This window comes from Sitophilus oryzae, unplaced genomic scaffold (assembly GCF_002938485.1).
Source record: "Sitophilus oryzae breed Bouriz unplaced genomic scaffold, Soryzae_2.0 scaffold_577_pilon_pilon, whole genome shotgun sequence".
Lineage (NCBI taxonomy): Eukaryota > Metazoa > Arthropoda > Insecta > Coleoptera > Curculionidae > Sitophilus > Sitophilus oryzae.
The window spans coordinates 596,163-620,824 of NW_022147170.1; the positions used below are offsets into that span (position 1 = coordinate 596,163).

The following is a 24,662-nucleotide window of genomic DNA, read 5'->3' on the forward strand; positions in this document are numbered from 1 at the left end:
CAATGTACGGACATCGAGTTGCCGAGTCATCAACTCGAGGGAGGAGGGCCTCATAATAGGAATTGACCTCAAATCTAAGGAGGCAATAGAGAAAGAGAGATATATCCTCTATCATAAATCATTTTTTTTTCAAAGAGAAATCAACTTTTTTTATTCCATTAATGGAATAAGACTTTTTAATTCGTTATTTTTTGATTATACATGTTCCTATACAAAGATAAAAATCGTTTTTCAGTTATTATTAATATTTTTCTGGTTTTTAACCAGTAGCCTACGACTTTTATATCACTAAAATACGAGATGTATTTTTATTAGTTCACTTTATAAAGTTTTAACAGCAGTATTTATAATATACGAAATTCAAATAATTAGTTTTTTTGACAGAAGGAAATAAGTTGTCTGATGGTTTGACCCTTACCCTTAATGTCAAAGGAAGCTAGATAAAATCAAGAAAAAAATACGCTTTAAAACTAAATCTTAAATAACTTAAAAACGATTTAATTTAGGTATAGGAACATGTATTCGTGTTTTCAATATATTCAATTAAAAAATTGCACTAGTGAAATAAAATAAGTGTGTTTCTATTTGAAAAAAAATGAATTGTGATAATTTTTAATCTCTCAATTCCATGACAGCTACGGCCAATATTATATGACATTGAAACAATTTAATTTTTGAAATAGATAGCCACATGTCTTCTCCCAGTGGCTTTGGTAATCACTAAGTTTGACGTTTAGGCTATTTAAATTTTTTTGAGAGGCAGTTTTTTCCTCCAAAAAATGTTAAATCTCAAAACGGCCACAGCCAAACCAAACCTCAAAAACGGGTACTAATATTATGTGTTGGATATCAAAATTCATAAAATTTTACAGATAATTAAAGTATGTAATAAAAATGGTGGTATCCGTTTTTATTTATAACAGCCATATTGAAAATATTTTTAATCGATAGATTGTGTAATAATGATGTACAAAAAACATCCTCAATACCGTAGTTCTCTAGAAACTTCTAATGCAGGCTCAGCCTGGGACACCCTGTATACACACTAATAAAAAAATATTAAAATATAATAAAAAAGCTATTTATTGATGTTAAAATACAATTTCCTAATATGTTTAATGAAATTTAAATTTACAAAGATACCTTAACGAGTTAAAATAACTCTGCTGCTGGTACTTTGTCCAAAAATTTTTGGATATACGGTTGTATAGCCTCCTTGTACGCTTTCTCAGTTGAAGCTTTCGTATCTTTAAAAATAATTTCCCATTCGTCGTTCAATAGTTTGTTGATATTGTCACCCAACAGTTTATTTCCATTAAACATGTTATCAAATCGAGAGTTCATTTTTGAAGTAGACAAGTCCAAATCGTAAGTTTTGATTTTGTAATAAATCGTTCCGTCTCTGGTGTACTCTTCCAGATACAGGACATTCTTCATCTCCAAATTATCTAAAAGGTAAATCAGTCAGTTAAGGTTCCGTCCACATATAAAGCCCTACCCACACATAAAGTTTTACCGGTCATTTTTTCATGGCAGGTAAAACGGGATTAAGTAAGCGGATTTAGACTCTCAGATAATCTGCGCAAATTGGCATGTGCAAGCTAAATTGTACCAAAATATCGTAAAATGTTAACAGAAATCGTTAGTTTTTTATTTCAAAAATTTGGCTGGAGTAAAATCTGTTTTGTCTTGATTTTTAGCTGAGGTTGCTGCAGTTATCTGACAGTGTAACGTGAATACTGACAGTGTTAGAGAATTCCTTATTAAAAAAACAACACCGGATAAATTGATCAGCTAAAGTTTTATTCTTTGTTTTACTTACAAAACTCTAATAAAGATGGTCCAGACCCAACAACTGGAAGAGCTAAGAGTTTTCCATCCACGGAGTAATCAGCTTTCAAGGTAAACTTCGGTATTGTTACAGTCAATCCAAATATCTTCTTATCTTTATCAAAACTGAAACGTAATAGTGTTTTCAACTCATTAAATAAATAATAAAAGTAGAATTTTTATTTACATTATACAGGGTGTGTCAATAATATTGAATATAGCTAAGTTTATTATTTCATTTACATGTTTTGGAAATTACAAACCATAAATTGAATACTGTAGTTAAAGTGAATGTAAATGTACATATAAATATAAAATACAGTACATTATTCAGCTTCATTTATATAATAATAATAATAATAGCTCCCGTATATAGCGTTTGACGCCTTGGGAGTAGCAAGGTACAGAGTACTTGCCATACTAGAGCCATTTGGTATACAAGGAAGCTGATGTGGCTAGCACTACACTAACACCTCAGGATTGTAAATCCCAAGTACTCATTTAAGGTTGAGTCGACCTAGGTACCCAAACTATTTTTATTTTAATAAAAATAGTCGGCTGAAATGTCGGGTGTGGGATTCGAACCCACTACCTTGATATTGGTAGACGACAGCCTGTACCTCTATGCCACCGGGCAGCATTTAAGCAAAATGTACCATTATTTAGTCCATAATGTGATTTTCCCTGCTCTCATTGGTCGAGACTAAACGCTGGTGCGTTTTGCCAAACATGACTAAAATGCGGTACATTTTGCCACGTTAGCGTGAGGCATTCCAAACGCAGGTACATGTTGGTTTAAGGTAGCATTATTTATGCTGAACTAAAAACAGCAGAAGATTGCGACGCATGGATTTCAGAATTTTCGCGACTAAATTCAGTTACCTGGATTGTACGGCGAACTTTTACTTTGTTCTTTCCGTATTTTCCGTATTGGACAGGAAATATTGGACTCTGAAAAGTAATGTACAGTTGTCGACAAACTTTTTTATCATAGCATGCATATTTAAATATCTTTAAATATCTCAAAAACCAAAGCATTTAAACATATTAAACCCTTATAATAAATGCCTTATTTCATGTTCAAAAATCCAAAAATGAAATAAAATACCTGGTGTTCCATAAGAAAAAATATAACTTTGGTATGGATCTTAGTTCTGACTCACTTTGTACATTTCAAAATAATTTTAAATTATGTACACTGCCTTCCTACATATACCTGTCTGTGTTACAAAGACGCCACGACACACGGAAATCAAACAAACAATTTTTCAGAAGTGTCAGAATAATATTTTTATGAAATAGGCGTTTTCTTAACATTTCACGCTGGTCCTAAAAAGACGATCAAATATTAAATAGGATAATTCTGTGGTCATTCCTAAAAATCAAAGATTTTAATAATGACGTTTATAACATGTTAGTGTTATCTGCATTGTTCTTAAAACATTTGCATGATGCTGGAAAGAATATGGCAGAACGTACCAAGTTTTAGTCACGGTTGGCAAAACGCACCAGCGTTTAGTCTCAACCAATGAGAGCAGGGAAAATCACATTATGGACTATATAATGGTACATTTTGCTTAAATGCCACCGGGCACCTAGCTTCATTTTTAAAAGATAAAATATAAGTCCAGAGATTTACTGTAAAAACTGAACTGAAGTTGCAGTGAAGGAACTACCAAGGCCAAGTAGCAAGGGACGTGTCAACACAGTGAGAGCTGCGCTACAGCTCGAAGATTGTTGCCAGTGGTAGACAGGGTTGCCACCCGTCCCAATTTTGTCGGGACAGTCCCGATTTTGATCCAAAAGTCCCGCGTCCCCACGCAAAGCCTTAATGTCCCGATTTTTATTTGTTTAATAGCCACGTTTTTATTGAACAATAAAATTGTAAAATTTATTATTAAAAATACATATTTATTAATTTCTATTATTTAAAAACAGTTCTTTTCCACGAATTAATTAAAATCTTAAAAATATTAGAATTAAAAGAAGTAGATATTGATACTCTAATGAATATTCGATAGTAAAAACTTAAAAGGAAATTTGCCAAAAAGGATATAAAAATTATTGAAAAAAAATAAAGTATTTTTAAAATTAGAGTAAATTATAAATTATATGCCTTCATTGTTTAAGGCTGTTAATTTTATATTTTCACGTATGATGTTGAAGTAGACAGACGCTAGAAATAGATGGTTAGTTAAGCTCATGAAAACGGAACTTCAAATGTCATTTACTTTTAATATAAGTATCGCATATAAGAATTTTTGGATTTTATTAAAAATGGCAAGCCTCTTATTATTACAGCAACAAAACAAATAAAAAATATTCATTAGAGTTGGGGGATGGAACCTTTTGTATTACAACAGCAAAATAAAACACTAATTCACCGCAATACACCCAAAACACTATGCTTTTAACACTGGACGCTCGTATCGCTAATCATAAATTTGAAGCTAACCATGAGTTTTCATCATCTGCTGATGATGCTAAGCTGGTTAACGAATCGCCCGTCCAGTGTTAAAAGTAAAGAGTTTAATGGAAATTAGCGCACTTGTAGGGGTTAAGGCCTTTTTATGCTTGTGTACACTAAGTATGTTATATTTTAAAGTGTTTTGGTGTATTGTGGTGAATTAGCGTTTAATTTTGCCAAAAAATGTTCATTTAAAAATAATTATAAACTAATAAAGCCAATTACACAGATTATGCAGCGGAAACTTTTGATTTTATTTAGGTTTTGTTCTAGTTGTTTTAGATTTAATTGATTGTTTACTAACTTTGTTTTCAACTTTTAACTTTTTATTTTTACATAATTATTTATAAGTTTCGTATGGTTTTTTAAGTTAACGCAAAAAGGCAAAAATTTTACATTTAAGAAAAAAGTTGCACTAGTGTTGTCTCGATTTTTTAAATACAAAAGGTGGTAACCCTGGTGGTAGATAGCAAAAAAACAAAACAACTACTAGAGCACAAAAAGAACCTAGTACTCATAATTGTAGGTGTCGCCACTGCGGAGAAAAAGAAGAAACCATAGAGCACCTGCTGTGCCACTGCCCGGCACTGGAAAACTGACGCTTTTTTAGGACATGGTTTTTTGGAGCAACCTCAAATAAAATGTGTACAGAATAACTTGGTTATTTTTGACTTCTTTGAAAAACGGTAAAAAGAAAATATGTTTCTTTTATCGACATCTACCAACCCTAAAAAGATTGTTATTTAAGACCCTGTATATCTATTAATGACATATATGTACTTAATAAAAATGATTATAATTCTAGACAGAAGCAAAATAATACACTTTGCTCGATGCTGACTGCTGACTCATTTTATTCAAATTAGTATTATTTTTTATATAGTTCTATAATATGCAATTGCATTTGCTTATTCTTTTTTTCTTTATTTAATACGATTATTAATTAATAATTTAATAAAAAAGTCCACCTTTTAATAGAATTATAATTTAGAAAATGTACATTTAATAGAACTTAATAATCATAAATAATATTTTTATTAAAATAATAGTGAATATTATTTATATCAAATAATTAATTTTTTAATGTTAAAAACTCATCTATTAAAATATATTTATTTTAAATTTTAGTAGATATTATAACAGAAAAAAATCATTAGATTTTAATAATGGTAGTCCTTTTTTCTGTCAAATAGTTTTTTTTATTTAGTATTACTCCATATTAATTTATCATTATATAAATTAACTTACTACACATCTTTAACAATTGCTTCTGACAAACCATATATTTCGACATTTTCGTAGTGTTGTATCAATTCAACAGCTCCAATTCCAGCTTGGACTGTTATTTTTGGAGCTTTAAATACTGTTAAATTTGGCAAATCATACTCAGGAATACCTGCAAACAAAAAAAATACTATCAGTAATTTTAAATTACTATAAATTTTTAAATTAATAAAAAAGAAAAAAAAAATGGCGCCGGGAGGCACGCACAGCCGCCCATACTAAAATATGTTAATAAAAAGTTGGTAGGCAGTTCTTTTAGTTTCAAACTAAAGGAATGTTTTCAATTTTTTTTATCTCAAAAACTGTGACTTTGACTGATTTTGATGTTATTACCAATTTTGTTGCAAATATTATTCCTAATCTTAAATTGAAAACCGCGTTTCGCTAGCTAGGTACTGTAATTTTGGGGTTACGATTTCTTAAAATTTTTAACCCTCTCCCATACCCCCTTACCAACCCCCCACCCCCATCAAAAACTAATGGCCATATTCTCGGATGCCACAGTATATTTTGTGCCAAATTTGGTTAAAATCGGTTTAGCAGTTTTTGAGTTATCGTGTTACAGACCGACAGAAAGACAGACAGACACAATGAAAATATTTTGTATTTAGGTCATTTATCACCCAAATAACTCATTTTGAGTGAAATAAAAAAAATTGCCGATCTTAATAGCCTACCATACTTATTGGTCGGCTAAAAATCATAGACACAATGACAACAATACACAATCTATACAAAATATGAGGCGTTTCGGAAAAAATAAGAAGGATAGGAAAACCATATAACATACGAACATCTTCCAAAACACAAAATACCCATATCCATTTTATCACATACTAAACCAATGAATACCCAGAACAACAAACAAAAAATGTAATATATAAAATACCATGTGAATGCGATACATTTTACATTGGTGAAACATCTAGACCCTTAAATGTTCGAATTAAAGAACATAAAGATTATTTTAGAACGGGAGATTTTCACAAATCTAAGATTTCTCAGCATTCATGAGACATATCAGAATAAATTTTAATAACGCCAAAATTATAATGAAAGAAGCGATAGCCTCTAAAAGAAAAATAAAAGAGGCTTTTTAATACAATCTAATAAAAATAAATTTATTGCTCATGCATCTGTAGATGTTAGTAATGTATGACAATCGGTGCTTTGATTTTAAAGAACATAACATAAATAAACATAACATACGTAAAAATAAAAAATAATCATAGAGAATTTTGGGGCTTTTTGGTTTTACCTTATTTAGTAATTGTTATCAGGTATAGTAATTGTTAATTTTGAAGTTTAACTTGGGGGGGGGGGGATATAATGCATTTTAACAGAACGTCAACGGCAGGGGCGGGAAAGTGAAATAGCAAAAGCGGTTCCACCGTTTCCACGGAAATTTCAGATAAAATAGTTCCAGCCTCAGGCGGTAGGTGGTAGTGCAATTAAATTTTAGGTTAAGAAGTTGATACTTGTTATTGCCAGATGGCGTTAAATTAGAATTTTTTTGTAGTTTCCATAGTTTCCAACGGCCATTGTCATACTGTTGTCAAATTCTCAAAAAATGTCGTTGTCATAGTATTATCAAATGATTATCAAAACGTTTTTCAAACTATAATTTGTTATATGTGTTTTAATGAGACAATTCCAGGGGCGGGAAAGTGAAATAGCAAAAGCGGTTCCACCGTTTCCACGGAAATTTCAAATAAAATAGTTCCAGCCTCAGACGCTAGATGGTAGTGCAATTAATTTTTAGGTTAAGAAGTTGCTACTAGTTATTGCCAGATGGCGTTAAATCAGAATTTTTTTTGTAGTTTCCATAGTTTCCAACGGCCATTGTCATACTATTGTCAAATTCTCAAAAAATATTGTCGTTGTCATAGCTCCAATCATAATATTATGAAATGATTATCCATATAGGATTATCAAAACGTTTTTTAAACTATAATTTGTTATATGTATTTTAATTAGACAATTCCTTTAGTTTGTGGCCCTAAATATAATGTAAGTCTTTTATTTTTGCCATCATTTAAGTACCTATTTATATTTACTCCATTTACAAAACTTTGGGTGTATTACGTTGGTCTTGTTTTATTATAATAAACGATGTTTCAATATTTGACTTATAAATAAAAACTTTAAATAATAAATAATATTTACACGTTTGGCTTTAATTTTATTTAATAATTGTATAAATTATACTGTTAAATCTTATTTTTTTACACATCACAACGATACTTGTTACTAGTATTGTTGAATTTGTGTAAAAAATAAGATATAATAATCAAATTTAATTATTTTAGAGAAAAATTCAATAAATACGCTCATTTAAAAAGCCCGCGCTTCGATCCATTTAAAACAAGCCCTACTCAATAGATGGCGCTACTTCTGTAGGACCATTTTTCAGTATGGCAGAGTCCATTCTTTTTCTAGCTAGGTATATTCTTTGGTCAACGGTTTTTAAGCTTGATTTTCATCACAGATTTTCATGCATCCGTTGTCCGACGCTACGTTGATACGATATTAATTTTATTGGTAAAATTTAAAGACTTTGCATTTTCATGCCTCCGTTTATCGGATATACGTTGGTGTCATTTTATATTTTCGTTTCCATATTGATTTTGCATTTTTACTTATATTTTTATTAAGGTTAGATTAAATTTGTCAAAGAAGTGTCAAAACGTCCGTTATCGTATGAACGGGTCCGTTGACGGGCTGACAGGCTGAAGTAAAATATTTATGCTATGACCAATCAGAGCACCGTCGGACCATCGTATCAACGTATAGCGGATGCATGAAAATCAAGCTTAACTAGGTAGAAGAAAACGATGGTATTTTGCGCAAGATATTTTGTTTTAGAAAGGAGCAAAAGAGAATACTGTTGAGGCAGAAAAATAGATAAATATGTATACAGATATCAAAAATCTAGGAACTGGTGGGTTTGCAGTCGGAAGGGTTTAAAATAGAATTAATACACTTTGTTAATTTTCAAGCTTTCGGAATTTATTCATTTTTTCCTCAGGACATCAACGTGGTACAAGAGACCTTCATAAAAAACAAAAAATTGGCTTGTTTCACAACCACAAATAAGAGGGCTCTCTTGGGGCGGTTAAGCCGCCTGATTTTTATTTAAAACGTTGAAATAATTATTGAGAGATGTTCGATTAAAAATTCAATTGCTAAAAATTCAATTCGAGCCCTCTTATTTGTGGTTGACTGGTCAGCGATGCTTCACGGTGGAGTTTTCAATGCATCCCACAAGCCATTTTTTTTTGTTAATGTAGTTTTTTATGAAGGTCTCTTGTACCACGTTGATGTCCTGAGGAAGGAATGAATAAATTCCGAAAGCTTGACAGTTAACAAAGTGTATTAATTCTATTTTAAACCCTTCCTACTGCAACCCCACTAGTTCCTAGATTTTCTTTCTCACTAGTCAGTCGATACTACTGTCTGCTTATACAGATAACAATAGATTCATTTTTTTTATCAATTTATTCAAATCAATCAATTCAATTCAAATTAAATATTAATTTCACGTTTGTTGACATTTTTATGTAAGTATTTAATTTGTATTAAGATGCGGAGTTATTTAATATAGATATTGTAGTAAGTAGCAAGTGAGTTATTTATGGGTGCATATGGGTATATGTAGGTACAATTAGCACAATTTATAAGAACAAAAAGAAGTTTTAATATGGTTTCTAAAGCGTTTTGCGTTTTGGTTTAAATAAAAAAGCGTTTAAATGTTTGTAAAATGAAAGAATAACATTATAAAAATATTCCTCCAGTAGGTAATCCGGATACTTTCTTAATTCGACGGTGGCTGTCCCAATATGTGTCCGAACTATTGAAGTTCTTCTGTACTTAAATACTACTAAATTGGAATCTTACCTTCTTTTAATAAAACTAAAACTTCTTCCGCTGATTTTTTCAAACAATTGTTAAAATCCGGTTTTGTAGACTTACAAAAATTAATTTTCGCTCCATCTACAATAAATAATAATAATAGAGCCAGAATACTTTAATAAAACTTATATAACATAAATATTTACCAGAGTAGCACAGAATTGTTAAAAATATTATATTATAAACCGCAATCATTATTTAATTATTTGAGGAAATCAGTTGAATGAATAAGCAAAGTCCTCGAGTGCCATCATTAAATATTTATAATAACAAATCAGATCCTTGAGCAGTGCCAGTTTATTTAGATACAGAAATTTAATTTTTTCATTAAATGCATTTTTATTAGGTATATAAATTTAAACGGTTCAATTTGTCAAAAAAAAACTTGTTATAATTAAAAAAATCTCATTGTTACCCGCAAATTAGAATTAACGAAAATATAGTATATTTTATACGTTAAAAGAGAAACATTAAAATTTTAACTTTCTAAATTATGCACGAGTTGCCACTGGTATTCTAATTGTTGTATAATTATAACAAGTAATTATTTATATTTAATTTATGTGAACATTTCTACGTAGTTACATTTTTATAATAAAAGGAAAATTATAAAATACACCTCTTCCGTGTCGTCTGTGTAAAATGATTCATTCATGAATTTAGTTAAAATTCATATTTTAGTTAAAATTTAAACAGTGGCGGAGGTGCAGCGGGAGAGTTTAATATGGATAAATAATTTAATCAATAATGTAAACGTAAATGGAATTTTTTTTATAAAAATATATTTAAGGCGTCAAGTTGCAAAACACCCCCCAATATACTGAAGTCAATTCCCCAAAAAGTTGTTTCGAGATAATATGCAAAAACTGTTTTAGCAAATGTTTCAAGCGTTATTTTATAAAAAAAAAAGTGACCATCATTGTTTTGTATATGTGTAGAATCATTGTTTTGTTTCTAGTTTTTCTAGAGCCCAGTCAAATTAGAGAAATCGGTGGAAAAAAATTCCACAGTTTTGAAAATGGTTTTAAATTATTTCTCTAGACTTGGGCTGATATGTGTCAAAAGTTCCCATAGATAGACGATGAGCTCGAGGAGAGGGGAGGAGTTAAACGTCACTTTTAAGACTCTTTTTAGCTTATATCTCAGAAAATTTGACACGTACGAAAAAATACCCTGTATAGAAAATTGAAGCTCAGAAAATTTTCTACAAAATTGGTTGAATGCATTTTTTTCATAGATCTAGCCTTTTAAGAGCTACAGGGTTGACAAAATTACCACTATTTCTCATATTGTATTTTCGCTTAAAATCCAATTATTAAAGTCTAAATTTAACCTTTCATATTAATAATGGTAATATTAAGGGGTCCTTAAGTTATCTTTCAAGTCTTCATTGCATCGTGACCGTTTGTCTTCTGTTGGAGAGCACTAGTGCACACAGGACTTAACAATAACTACAAATTAAAGATTAATGCTTGCCTGCTTTACGATAAAAAAGTATACCACAGTATGTAGCTCAGCTACAAATTTTCTAGAAAGTATACGCCAAGAATTATGGTTTATGGTCGATGTTTGCTCAGAGTTGAATATTTCTATCCCCGCCTGCAGTAGATTTTTCTAATGTTAAAGTAGCACGAAGCATTTGGGGCATTAGCATTTGAGGTCTGGTTCCCTGGAGTTGTATATTGCGATGATATTCTACATCATTTCTTCCTGTAGGTACAGTTAACGTAAGTGTAATATTTACGTATCTGCACAACCCAATCCATTTTGCCAATATAGTATCAGTCTTCCCTCGCAGAATTTCAAAGAGTCTTAAAAGCGCACATGAAAGTGTGATTTCTGAATCTTCTCAACCTACTATAATTGAATACAATAATGATATCCACAAACATTACATGAGTTCCCATACTTTATACATAGTTATCTATTCTATTCAACATTATCCGTTTTAGACAAGTAATTTGTATTCAATAAAAAAAGTGATTTTAATTTACCATCTACATATATAAAATGATAATGTTTATCTGTGTCGTCTCTACTGAAGTAACGAATTGCTCTAGAAAGTTGCTTTTTTTACTAAAAGATTGCTAATTGTCTATTCTAAAAACTATCGTCGCCGGATTTTTTGTTTTTCATTTAATTAAAAAAAAAGTTTTTTTTCCTGATGTCGTGGCTAGGGAATGCAATCCCGCAAATGCTGGATCCCACAAATGCGGGATCCCTCTGTGATTCCGCGGGATCGAATTTGCGTGATTTACCGTGCGGGATCTGCGGGATCGACACCAGGGGATTCCCCTTACGGCTTGGCCATTAAAAATAAGTGAAACAGGTTAGTTGTTAGATTTCTTTCTAGCGAGCGTAAGTGAAGAAAAGCGTTTAACTAGTACTTGTGGACAATTTCGTCAAATAAACTGCCGGACATAATTATCGGGACAAGCAAAATTTTAGGGTAGGTAAATTTAAAGTTGAATATCTCTTGAACTAAAAAAGATTTTGGGATGCGGTTTGGACCAGGTTTTAGATGCATCTATTGTGATTAAGATACTATGTGGTTTTCGAGCTCGAATTGAATTTAATTAAAAAAATATATTTTGCGAATTCTCGTATACAGGGTGTTTTATAAGAGTGTGAAAATTTGGTCAAGAATCTTTTTTACCGCAAATTTACAATTTTTAAAAAATCGAATTTTTTACCAAGTACGACTAATCTGTATTGAAATTAGCAAAAAACAATTTGATCGGGTTTTTATTTTTTTTTGTTTTAAGGAAAATACGATGTTTTTTCGAAAAATATGCATTTTTAGTCATACGATGGTCCTAAATGGTACAAAAAGCTTTGTACATACTGCATATGCCAAAAAATTATTAATATAGAGTGTATCTAAAACCAGATAACTAACACAAGTTGAAAAAAATCTTCAACATCAGAATAATATTTTATTTAATAAAATAAGTAGATAAATTATAATAAAATTTAAGTTTATTTAATATTAAATATATTTTTTGAACACCCTGTATACATCGGTCCAAATTTTTGTACAGCTAGAAGATACACGCTATATCAGTATATTCTGGGCCTATGCAAAATGTACAATGCCTTTTGTACCATTTAGGACCAAATGTATTATTTAGGGCTATAAATGCATATTTTTCGAAAAAAAAAACTCGTATTTATCTTAAAACAAAAATTAAAAAAAAACACCAAATTGTTTTGTAATTGTACATAGTTAAAATTTCGATTTTTCAAAAATTGTAAATTTTCGGTAAAAAAATCTTGACCAAATTTGTACACTGTTATAAAACACCCGATGTATACGAGAATTCGCTAAATATATTTTCGAAAACCACATAGCATCTTAATCACAATAGATGCGTCTAAAACCTGGTCCAAACCGCATCCCAAAATCAAAGAGAGAAAAGAAGAACATTTATTGTTTACAATCCCGCAATTTTGCGGATCCGCGGGATTGCGGGATTGAGATTTTGGTGCGGGATTGCATTCCCTAGTCGTGGCGGATGCGCCAGGCTTCAACTAGTTTATAATAATGCATGTATCGCTTACTTTTTTAATTTAGTAGGTCTTTCAAATTATTTTTTAGTTTTGTACAATATTGTATAATACATTATGAAATTTAAATTACAATAAATCTACGTTATTAAAGATACATTATTATTTAAGATTATTTAAGACTTTTGAATTGAAGAATTTTATGAAGGTATTTCTTATTTCCGACATAAAAATTAATTCAGAAACATAATACTTGGAAACAAAAATGTATAGAATCGTTTTTATAGAGAATGTTGTCAGCTTTATTTTTTATATATAGAACGCTTTTTGGCAGATGTCATAGTTTCCGAGATATAAGCAAAAAAGTGAAAAAATTGACATTTAACTCCTCCCCACTCCTCGAGCTCTTCGTCTATCTTCGGGGATTTTTGACACATATCAGCCCAAGTCTAAAGGAATCGTTTAAAACTATTTTGAAACCTGTGGGATTTTTTTTCCACCGATCGGCTTTTTTTTTAAATAATTTGACTGGGGTAAAAATAATTCAGATGCAGTATGATGCATATTGCAGGTTTTGCTACAAGAAGATATTTGCATCATAACTTGATTTATTAGATATACTATTTTATTAAAATTAGGTAAGGATTTAAAATAGATAAGACATTAGTAGTACTATAATACTTGTGTAAAAAGTCTATGAAAAATGTGGGATTTGCAACAAAAATGACAATAAAAAGCAAATATAAGTGGATTAAGATTTTGCCGCAGTAACGTAATTCGTAGTGAACTTTATACATGAACTAGCGTGTACCAGCGACTTCGGTCGCGTCGAATTAATCATTTGTAATGGTGATAATATAGTAAAGCAAGAATTTCCATTAACATATAAACTGGATAAAATTTTCTCACATTTATGTCAGCATGAGAAAAAACAATATGGCGATATTATTATATAACTTGGTAATATTTGAGGGGTAGTTTCATCTCGTTGGAATTTGACTTTCGAAAAATCCGTTTGCCAAAAATAAGTTTTTTACGTCAAACAGTTTAAGCAAAATCGTGGTTAAGAAATTACCCAACTTTTTGGAACATTCTGTAAGATTTTTTAAAAAATTTCAGAATATGTAAAAAACCAAATAAATTATGCTTGTCCAAGCGTTTTCCCGAAAGACTAACCGTTTCCTAAATAAGAAATATTGTAATATTTGAGGGGCGTTTTCACCCTCTTGGAATTTGAGATTCGAGAAACCCCTCCTTATCGAATCTCTACACCCCACAGTCAATCCGTTTACCAAAAATCAGCTTTAAACCTCAAGCATTTTAAGCAGAATCGTGATTACTCAATGGTCATATTTTATGAAACACCCTGTATAAATTTATAAAAAATCTTAAAATATGTAAAACAACAAAATAAAATATACGTGTTTAAGAGTTTTTCCGAAAAACTCACCGGTTTTTAAATAAAAAATATTTTAATATTTGAGGGGTGGTTTCACCCCCTTAGAATTCGAGTTTCGAAAAATCCCTTCTTACCGAACCTCTACACACTAAAGTCAATCTGTTTTCCAAAAATCAGCTTTTTACGTCAAGCGCTTTAACTAGGATCGTGATTTATCAATGACCAGATTTTTCGAAACACCCTGTATACATTTTTAAAAAATCTTAAAATATGTAAAAAAACAAAATAAAATATACGTGTTTAAGCGTTTTTTCGGAAAGTTGACCGTTTTTTAAATAAAAAATATTGTAATATTTGAGGGGTGGTTTCACCCTCTTGGAACTGGAATTTCGAAAAATCCCTTCTTATCGAACGTCTACACCCTAGAATCAGCCTGTATGCCAAAATTGAGCTTCTTACGTTGAGTGGTTTGAGCAGGATCGTGATTAATCAGTATGTCAGTCACTTAAGGATTTTATATATTAGTATAGATAGATGACTTTTGCTACAGTTTGGGACTATTTTTGTAGGTTTCAGAGTCTATTATTAGTATGTGTCATTATGATTTTTTTAATTGAATCAGGTGGGTTTTGCAACATGACAGTGACATTGTGGACTCTCTGCCGCCTGTAGGTAGCGATCTATAAAATATATTGCTGTTTATTTAAATATGTTTTGTAGTATATTGATCATACTCCATTATTGCATTTGCATTCTTACACAGATCCAGTACACGTACATTACGTCTATACTGGATCTGTGTCTATGAAAAGAATTTCAAGAATGCAGACAAAATATTGGAGTATTATCAATTTACTACAAAACACATTACATTAGACTTCCAAAGGTGAGGATTTTGATTAACAGTATGCATCGCCTAATTTTTTTACGAGAACGGTAGTAGACTGAGCTTGAAGAACATTGCAGTCGATATCAGTGAAATAGATGCGCGATTTTATTAATTTTTTATCGTTTTTCTTCTTAATTTCTTAATTTTATAAAGAGTATTACGTGGAAAACGAAAGAAAAAATAAAACTAATTTGGTATTTTTGAAATTTTATATAAGTAATGATATTTAAAATATTTATAGCACACCGAATTGCTTGCTAACTGCAAATTTCGTTTCCCTTCTTACGAATACCCTACAGAATGATCGACGCAGATAGCTACAGAAGGGATCGACAACGTACAGTACGTCTGCTGGGTCTGTGTCTATTTAATTAAATTATTAATATTTTTATTAATAATTAATTTCTCTCAAAATATCCATAATAAAAAAGTTTTCCTTTTGGAAAACAAACCGGGGACATACAGTACAGTACATCTGCTGGATCTATGTCTATGAAAGGAATGCGGACAAAAATATTTAAATAAACAGCAATATATTTTATACGTCGACTTGACGAGTACGTCACCGCAAATCGCTCCGCCCACTCATTTTATTGGCTACTTGCAAATTTGTCGAATTTTTATTGATGGGACGCGTCGTCTAATGTTTTACGAAAAACATCGAGAGAAATATCGTTTCCCCTCTCACGGATACCCCGTTGCTACAGAATGGACAGACGTACTGTACTCTACTTAAGTCTGCTTAAAAATTGTCAAATTGTTTTATTTAAACTGAAATATTTTAATATCACTTCTACTCTACTAAACATACATAGTCATCAAAAAGATACTAGTAGATTTCGTAGTAAGACACTAAAGAATCAGAAAGAAAATGCTAGAACAGATCTTTGGCAGGTACGTGATTAAAAAACGTCTGTACATAATCCTTGAGTACTGTCGAGTAAGCAGCTTCGGTTGAAGATTTCACATCATTGAAAATAATTTGCCATTCGTCGTTCAACACCCTGTTGATGTTGTCGCCTAACAATTTGTTGCCATCGAACAGATTATCGAATCGGCTTCGTAAATGGGAAGTTTTTAAATCCAGTTTGTACGATGTTATTTTGTAGTACATTAAGCCTTCTCTGTTCTCTTCTTCCAGGCCTACTTCAGTAGTCATTTCTACATTTTCTGAAATAAAAATAAAATCTTCATTATGGAAGGTGCTACCCTTGTTTATATATTATAATCAAGGGTGCTACTAAAACACCAACATCAATCATTAAAATTATATAAAGAAAGACAGACAATGCATCTACTTTTTTTTCAATGCATATACATTTTTATGTCATGTTATATCCCAGACATTTATTTATTTTTATCTGCAGTATGTTAGCTAATTTCCCGACTACAATTCAGACCACCCTGTATATGTTCTCATTACCTAGTTGTAGTTCAGATGGTCCATGGCCAACCACAGGTAATGCCATAAGCTTTCCATTCACTTCATATTCCGCTCTTTGTATCAAATTTGGAATCAGTATACTGAATGATAAAATTTTCTTGTCCTTGTCAAAACTAAATAGAACGTAAAATTTATTGTATCATGTTGATATTAAAAATACCTTTTCGGTCAGTTGTACCGTATGATTTAAAAAAAAAACGGCGTCTAGTTGGCTTAAAAATGACGATCAATGACATTTCCCATATAAATTTACAAAAACGACAGCGATCTTCATTTCATAGTCATCTCTGACGCCGTATCATATGATACTACTGATCGTTTTCATGTGCAAACCAGTTTAAATTTTAACACTACTGAGCTTCTTGAGGAAGTCATGACTAGTGATGGGATAACACTAGCGAAAATTCGCTCGAGTACTCGATTATTGAAATAACCGACATCGCTCGATTATGAACGAGCGATGCAAGCGACGAGTACCAAGCGTCGAACGTAAGCGATCCTAGAATGAAATAAATTGAAATCCGATTTTAACGTGACATACTCGATAAAAAGCCGAGCGAATTTTCTACATTCATTGCAGGTAGAAAATTTATACGACGCCGTATATATATACATCGAAAATGCCTTGAAATAAACTAAATCAAGCATCAAGCGATCAAGCGAATTGCTCGCCGCTTGCTACTTGCCATTCATCACTGCGCACGCAACTTACTGCTTGGCGCTTGGCGTTAACGAGTACTTATAACAAGCGACGGGTGAAAAACCGTATTTTTAAATACGAGTTTTTTCGCTCGAGCAATCACTCGGTTATTGCAAACGCTTGAAACTCGAGTACCCGATTATTGAAATTAATCGGGTTTTCTCATCACTAGTCACGACACAGTTAGGTGCAGTTAAGCGTGAGGTTATCCGCTGAAAATGCCAGTATTGGTACGTCTAATAAGAGGTTGCCAAATTGTGAACATTTCCATACTTGGATTGCTAAAGATGTTATTGTTCTTTGATATAAAAACGGCTTCGTTAAATTTACGCTTTTTATTCTAATGAGGATCCTTGTGGACAGATGGTGTGCAATACCTGACTTCATTGTTTCACATTTTTGTACATGTTATTCATTAAGTAATACATTTAGAGGACATTTTGTTTGTCCAGTATACGACTCATCGCATTCACAAGATACCTGGTACGTGTTTCTGTTGTTAGTACGCCCTCGGTTTCCTTTTTGTTAAGACGCTTCTTAGAACCTGTTCCAGATTTTGAAACATTTCTAAACTTACATTGTTTGCCAATTCATCTGACCTTTTTGATGTTTTTTTTTACATATAAAATAGTAAAGAGAAACAAAGAGCATTCTGACTGGTACATTTGATATAATTTTGTCTAGGCACTTCTCAAAGTACCAGTTCTGAAGCAAATCCGTTTTAATATAATTTAATTCGGCATTAAGTGATGCTTGGTTACTGCACATGGTGTTTGCTCCATGAGATAAAGTTTTAAATATTTTTTTAAAAACTTTTAGGTAAATAAAATTTATGTCATCAAGGATCGTCACTGAATATTGTTTAAGTAAAATTAAATAAAGGCAATGGAGGTTGTAGTAAAATAATCAACACTGCATCATTCTCTTGGACATTAAAAAATACGATGTAAAACCTCTGACGAGGGGTAGAGGACTCAAAAGACTCACAATCTTTTAAGATATTTATTCCAAAATTTAATTTTATTTAAAATTGTTGCGACATGTTTCGGGATTCATTTAATTCCCCTCTTCAGGCCCAGAAGAATAAAATAATCAAATTGCAATCAGAAAAGTTAAACAATTCAATACAGTCATGCAGAGGTCAGGTTATAAAATACAATCGCAAACAAATTCAAAAGGTTAAAAATTTTTAACAGAGTTAAGCATTATTTTTTATCACAATTACTTAATCACAGACATCTTATGGTGAGCTTAGTTGGAAATTGAAACAACTAAATTACAATCAGAAAGGGCAATAATATTCAACTTAAGTTCAACAAGAGGCGTAACTAAAAAACAACTCTCAGAAAAGGATGGGAAATCCTTTCAAGAACTTTTTAAATCAAATTAAATTTTGAAATAAACATCTTAAAAGATTGTGAGTTTTTTGAGTCCGCTACCCTTCGTCAGAGGTTTTACATGGATATCTACACACACTGGATTGGAGAACGTTTAATTAAAAAATACTATTGTACCATATCAAGCTCTTATTACAAATTAATGACGATCAGTTACATTCACCATTTATTATTTTACCTACATATATAGGTATAATACTACGTACAGGTATAATACTATAAGATCGGAAATAAACGGCCTCAAAGACGGTTGGAAAATGACAATTGATGATAATTTTGGCGAGGTCAAGCCCTAGACGTCATTTATCGCACCCTTCTTTATTTTTTAATGGCGTTGACTGTCAGTTAGCCTTAAGAAGGTTGTAGTTTATTTTTATATGGCGTAATTTAAAATTCGACTCTTCATAATTAGTATTAAGTTTTGTGCCAATTTTTAATAAATCACGTCTAGAGATTGACCTCACCAACATTATCATCGATTGTCATTCCCCAGCCGTCTTTGACGCCATTTTTTTTCGATCATACGGTATTATAATAATCTTATAAAACTTCTGTAATCTTCAATTTTCTTGAAAGATACTTACTGCGCGCTGATCACTGTGGCATCGGACAATCCAAGCAATTCTACGTTTTTGTAATTTTGTATTAAATGTACAGAACCGGAACCAGCTTGTATTGAAAGAGCTGGTATTTTGTAGACCTTCAAATTGGCTAATCCATATTCAGGAATATCTAAAAATGGTTCCCTATTAACTTACAGAAGTTAAATATTATTTATAAAAACTAAAATTTATATATAAAAACAACTGTCTGTTTATTTATAAAAACTTTCATTTAGCATTTGTAGCCGACCATACCAACAGGTATGGTAGGCTATTAAGATCGGCAAAAAAGAGTTTTTTTTTAATTTCACTCAAAATGAATTATTTGGGTCATAAATCACCTAAATACAAATAATTTTCATGGTGTCTGTCTGTCTGTCTGTCTGTCCGTCTGTCCGTCTGTAATACGATAACTCAAAAACAGCTAAACTGATTTTAACCAAATTTGGCACAAAAATACTGTGGCACCCGAGAAGCTGGCCATTAGTTTTTGGTGGGGGTGGGGGGTTGGTAAGGGGGTATGGGAGGGGGTTAAACATTTAAAAAAATAGTAACTCCAAAATTACAGTAGCTAGCGAAACACGGTTTTCAATTTAAGATTAGGAATAATATTTGCAACAAAATTTGTAATAACATCAAAATCAGTCAAAGTCGCAGTTTTTGAGATATTCCGTGTTTCCGTAGTCCGTTTTTTAGAAAATCCGTGTGGAGAACTCCAAACTCCCATCGGACGCGACACCAGGTGACGGGGAAATAACCGCGGACCAAAATTGGAAAAAATTCTTTACTTTGAAACAAAAAGAACTGCCTACCAACTTTTTATTAACATATTTTAGTATGGGCGGCTATACGTGCCTCCCGGCGCCAATTTTTAAAATAAGGGTGTAAGCAGTGATTTTGCAGATTAATTTTATGATAAAAATATAGAATAGTGTTTTAAATGCAGAATCTAGGTTGTTTCGATCCTTTAGTGTTTAACTATATTGAATAAAACTCATTTGTTTTTAAACTCAATATTTCGATATAATATACAGGTTGTTAATTTGTTCATTACTCGCGGCAAGAGCTTTATGGTTGAAATATGGCAACCTCGGCCCGGTCGTCGATAGACTACGCGACGGGACGTATCGGCAGAAAACCCTATAAGTGCATGCTTTCTCAATAGGCAGTGTTGCCATTCTGTTCCCCTATAAGTAACTGTTCAGTTAACAACCTGTATACGAGTTTTATGAGTTATTTAATATAGTCAAACACTAAGGGATCTAAAAAACCGAGATTCTACATTTAAATAATTTATTAATCCACTATAGAGAAAGTTTTTATTGAAACATAGAAAAGTATACACCAGAAAAGATGACAATACGCGGGTTGTCTTTTATATTTTGCATACGTTTTTCGAAGTATTCTCCACAAAGAGAAATGCATTTTTGTATTCGTTAGACCTGTTCTGAAAGCATTTTTCCACTCGCTTGTTGGTATCTTCAAAACTTTCTTCGGTTTTGGTTCATCTCGGCACGTCCAAACAGCCGATTGGCGTTTATTTTCGAATTCATAAGGTGAATCCAGGATTTAGCACCACTGACAATACTGTATATATTTCTTGAGTTTCTTGCGTTAACCGGTGTAGAGTTTTTGACACGAATTGACTCTAATTGCTTTCTGTGCTTCCGTCAACAGATGCGGCATACAACAAGAAACTAATTTTTCACAGATAAATTATACATGTAATTTTATTGAGGTCTTTAAAATGCACAATGATGTTTAAGTTTCACGATATGTGACATGGCGATCTTCTTGGATGAGCTTAGGTACAGCATCGACGTTTTCCTGGGGTGGAACTCTGTAACGAAATAGCGATCAGTAGCGATGAAGAATACTGTCGCTTGCCGTTTCGTTTGTACGGGCAAGGTCAGTATTCTTCATCGCTACCGATCGCTATTTAGTTACAGAGTTCCAACTCTGGGTGACTGCCGTTGTTGGTGGGCGTTTTCTTACCAACAAGAAATTTTCGACTGAGAGCCGAAAACACAAACCAACTCGGCAAGGATTTCTTGTTAAAACAACTGTCTTCGAACATTGCAAAAAATTATTGCACAAAAAATTTCCCCGCTTAATTCCATTTTTCGACTGACCGTCAACTTCAAAAATTTAATTTAGGTATAGCATTAAACGAAGCGATCTAAAACTTTCGCTTTAAGTTAATTAAAGGAGACAGTTAATTTTGACATTGGATATATGTTGACAGGCTCCTACTATATTTACTCTACATGCAAAATATAAAAGACAACCCTCGTATATTTTAAGATATAGGTAAACGGTGTTTCGTCACAAAACTTTAATATGATTTGTTCATAAGAATAAAATACTTTCACCGCCACTGTATTTTACGAAAGCGTAGAGCTGCCATCGCAACATTGAAAAATATTTTTAGCAAAATTTACACTTTTTCTGTAAATTTACTGATTTTCTGTAAATTTACAGATTTTCTGTAAATTTACACTTTTCCTGTAAATTTACAGATTTTCTATAAATTTACACTTTTTCTGTTAATTTATGCGTTAGTGGCAACAGTGGTGCGTTATTCTACAAGTAGTTCCCATCGAATTCTGTTCTACGCCAGTTTATTCACAAAAGTCTTTACTAGTAAAGACAGAATTAGGGAACCACTGCGGCAATTAATTGAAGGATTGAAGACATGCGGACTATATGAAAAGATTAAGCAATATCCCAGTATATTCAAAGATATATTTTGTTCTGAAACCACACTCTCTTCAAAAATACTTGAAGAATTATTCCTCATCGTCTATACTGAACCTGCGTCTAACATATAGTACAGAAAATCGGGTGATCTTTATTTTAGGGATTATGTATTAAATTTCGAATGTGTATGATATAATAGTATGGCATTTTTTTGTTTAATATGTTTTCTAATATGCTTTTAATCGACCCGGAAAGTATTTTCACCCTTTCCGATGCATTACTGTTTGCAAGAGGATCTGATGGCCTCCACCTCTGGGATGACGTAAACTGTCGTCTGCAAATGATGTAAACTTAACATAACCATCCTCTAGCAGACATGTCAAAATTTCTTTATGACTTAATCCGATATGAAAGTAGGTTTTAATGTATTCGTCCATAATCTCTGATGAATATCTGTACTACTTAGGCACAATAGCAACTTAATCAGCGGAGAACAATGCTCACTTGTAACGTGAGTAACGAGCAGGTCGATGCCGAGACGTCATTCTGCTGGGTAGTAAATTTCGCATGCAATTTACAGAAAAAGTGTAAATTTACAGAAAAAGTGTAAATTTACAGAAAAAGTGTAAATTTACAGAAAATCTGTAAATTTACAGAAAAAGTGTAAATTTACAGAAAATGTGTAAATTTACAGAAAAAGTGTAAATTTAAAACATACAGAAAAAGTGTAAATTTTGCTAAAATTATATTTCATTGTTGCGATGGCAGCTCTACGCTTTCGTAGTATTTGCCAATTAATTCTGTATAAATAATTTTATTTACCGTTCTCTAGAAGTTTGATTGCTTTCTGAAAAGAATCTTTGAAACAACTGTCAAAATTTGGATCAGTGTATTTGCAGTAAGCAAATGCTGCACCACCTAAAATAGAGAAAATAGAATCATATTATTTAGTTTTTATATAAAATCTGATTAAGCTTACAGCAGGCTCTGCAAAGTGTCAATAATCCAACACTCACTATTAAGAAGTGCATTTTTACAAAACGGTAATACTGCAATATTGTTCTTAATATATATGTTTCAATGTTATTCCAATTATATCAAAATAAACAACTTATAAAATAATTAGTTAATTCTAGTATTATAGATATTAATTACACATTGAGGTTATTTATGGTGAAAAATAGAAAATTATTTTTCTAGCACGGAATGAAAATTTGGATGATTAATAGCGGTTTATTAGTTTTATTAATAATTGTGGAAATAAATATATATTACTAAGTATCACCCAGTCAAATTAGTTAACATACCAAATTAGTTAATAACCAGTCTATTAGTTAAATGGTCAATCGGTGGAAAAAATCCTTATATTTTTAAATTGGTCTTAAACTATTATTTTAGATGTGAATTGTTAAGTCAGATTTTCCACTTTTTTGCTTATAGGTAGGTATCTCGGATAATATTACTTTTACAGAATATACACAATTACAGCTATCATTTTTTTTACAAAAATGGATACTTATAGATGAATATAATATAGAATATACAGGGTCGCTGTTATGTATGAAAACGGTCGATTATTAGGTAAAATATAGGAGGTACCGCAAAAAGTTAAATACAAAAGTTGATTTTTAAATATCTATTAGTGAGTAATAAATTCATGTATTAGAATTTTAGAATTTAGAATGAGTGGGAGGGGGGTTAATCACTGCGACCTTACAGATCTATTGTGTCCCCCTTTCTTGAGTTATAACTTATCATACAGTCCCAGGGCTTTGACAAAAGCCAGTATCTGGGACGGTTTTATAGAGGGTCCATTATGGGGTCCATCTCCAATATCAGTAGTACCAAAGTTCATAGCACGAATGGTTGTCGTATATACGTCGGCGCACTTAGTGATGAGGTGTACTGGTGTTTCCCCATTTTCCCCACAGAATCTGCATTCGCCGTTTCTTCTTAGTTTCAATCTACTGATGTGGTCATTGAGGAGACAGTGTCCTGTTAAAAACCCCGTGACAATCCGAAGATTGTTCTTACTTAAATCCAGGAAGATCTTTGATTTTTCTTGATCGTAAGCCCTCAGAAACTTCTTCGAGTGTCTTAGACCGTTGCAAGATTCCCATTCCAGGTTGCGGATGGAGTCTTCCAAGTTCTTGAGTTCCGTCTTGAGTTGGTTACCACTTGGAAAGCAGAACGGTTCTGGTCCAGTTAGTGGAGTGTTCGCTCCTTTTCTAGCTAGATCATTTGCTTTTTCATTGCCTTCTATCTCTTGGTGAACAGGCACCCAGAGTAGGAGGACTTTGTTTTCTTTGCCTAATTTATTCAGCTTCTCTATGCATTCTTTGACCAATTTCGAATTGATTGATACTGAATTGATCGCTTTAAACGCTTTTAACGACTATCAGATAAGATGGCTATTTCTTGTTTCCGATAGTTCCTATCTGAGATAAGTTGTACGCATCTTTCGATAGCGTAGATTTCTGCCTGTAGGATGCTAAGGTAGGTGCCCATTGGTTCGGAGTATTTAATTCTCG

At 32.0% G+C, this 24,662-nt stretch overlaps 1 protein-coding gene across 1 annotated transcript; it reads right to left on the reverse strand.

Moving 5' to 3' along the window:
- Nucleotides 1-1,065: 1,065 nt before the first annotated feature.
- On the reverse strand, nucleotides 1,066-23,185 carry LOC115887566. Its single transcript, XM_030907023.1, has 11 exons — nucleotides 23,111-23,185; nucleotides 22,954-23,049; nucleotides 19,414-19,561; nucleotides 16,712-16,845; nucleotides 16,164-16,458; nucleotides 16,080-16,089; nucleotides 9,640-9,691; nucleotides 9,479-9,574; nucleotides 5,546-5,693; nucleotides 1,823-1,956; nucleotides 1,066-1,448 (listed from the first exon to the last, which is right to left on the reverse strand). The coding sequence occupies exons 1-11, from the start codon at nucleotides 23,160-23,162 to the stop codon at nucleotides 1,153-1,155; spliced, it is 1,461 nt and encodes a 486-aa protein (XP_030762883.1). The 5' UTR covers nucleotides 23,163-23,185; the 3' UTR covers nucleotides 1,066-1,152.
- Nucleotides 23,186-24,662: the final 1,477 nt, after the last annotated feature.

What these genes read in the sequence shown, in the direction of transcription:
- LOC115887566 (XM_030907023.1), bottom strand. Translation starts at nt 23,162, where the DNA reads ATGCACTTCTTAATAGTGAGTGTTGGATTATTGACACTTTGCAGAGCC. An exon ending in GCCACAGTGATCAGCGCGCA is followed by an intron (nt 16,846 to 19,413) that starts GTAAGTATCTTT and finishes CGTTCTATTTAG; the next exon opens with TTTTGACAAGGACAAGAAAA. An exon ending in ACCATCTGAACTACAACTAG is followed by an intron (nt 16,459 to 16,711) that starts GTAATGAGAACA and finishes TTTTTATTTCAG; the next exon opens with AAAATGTAGAAATGACTACT.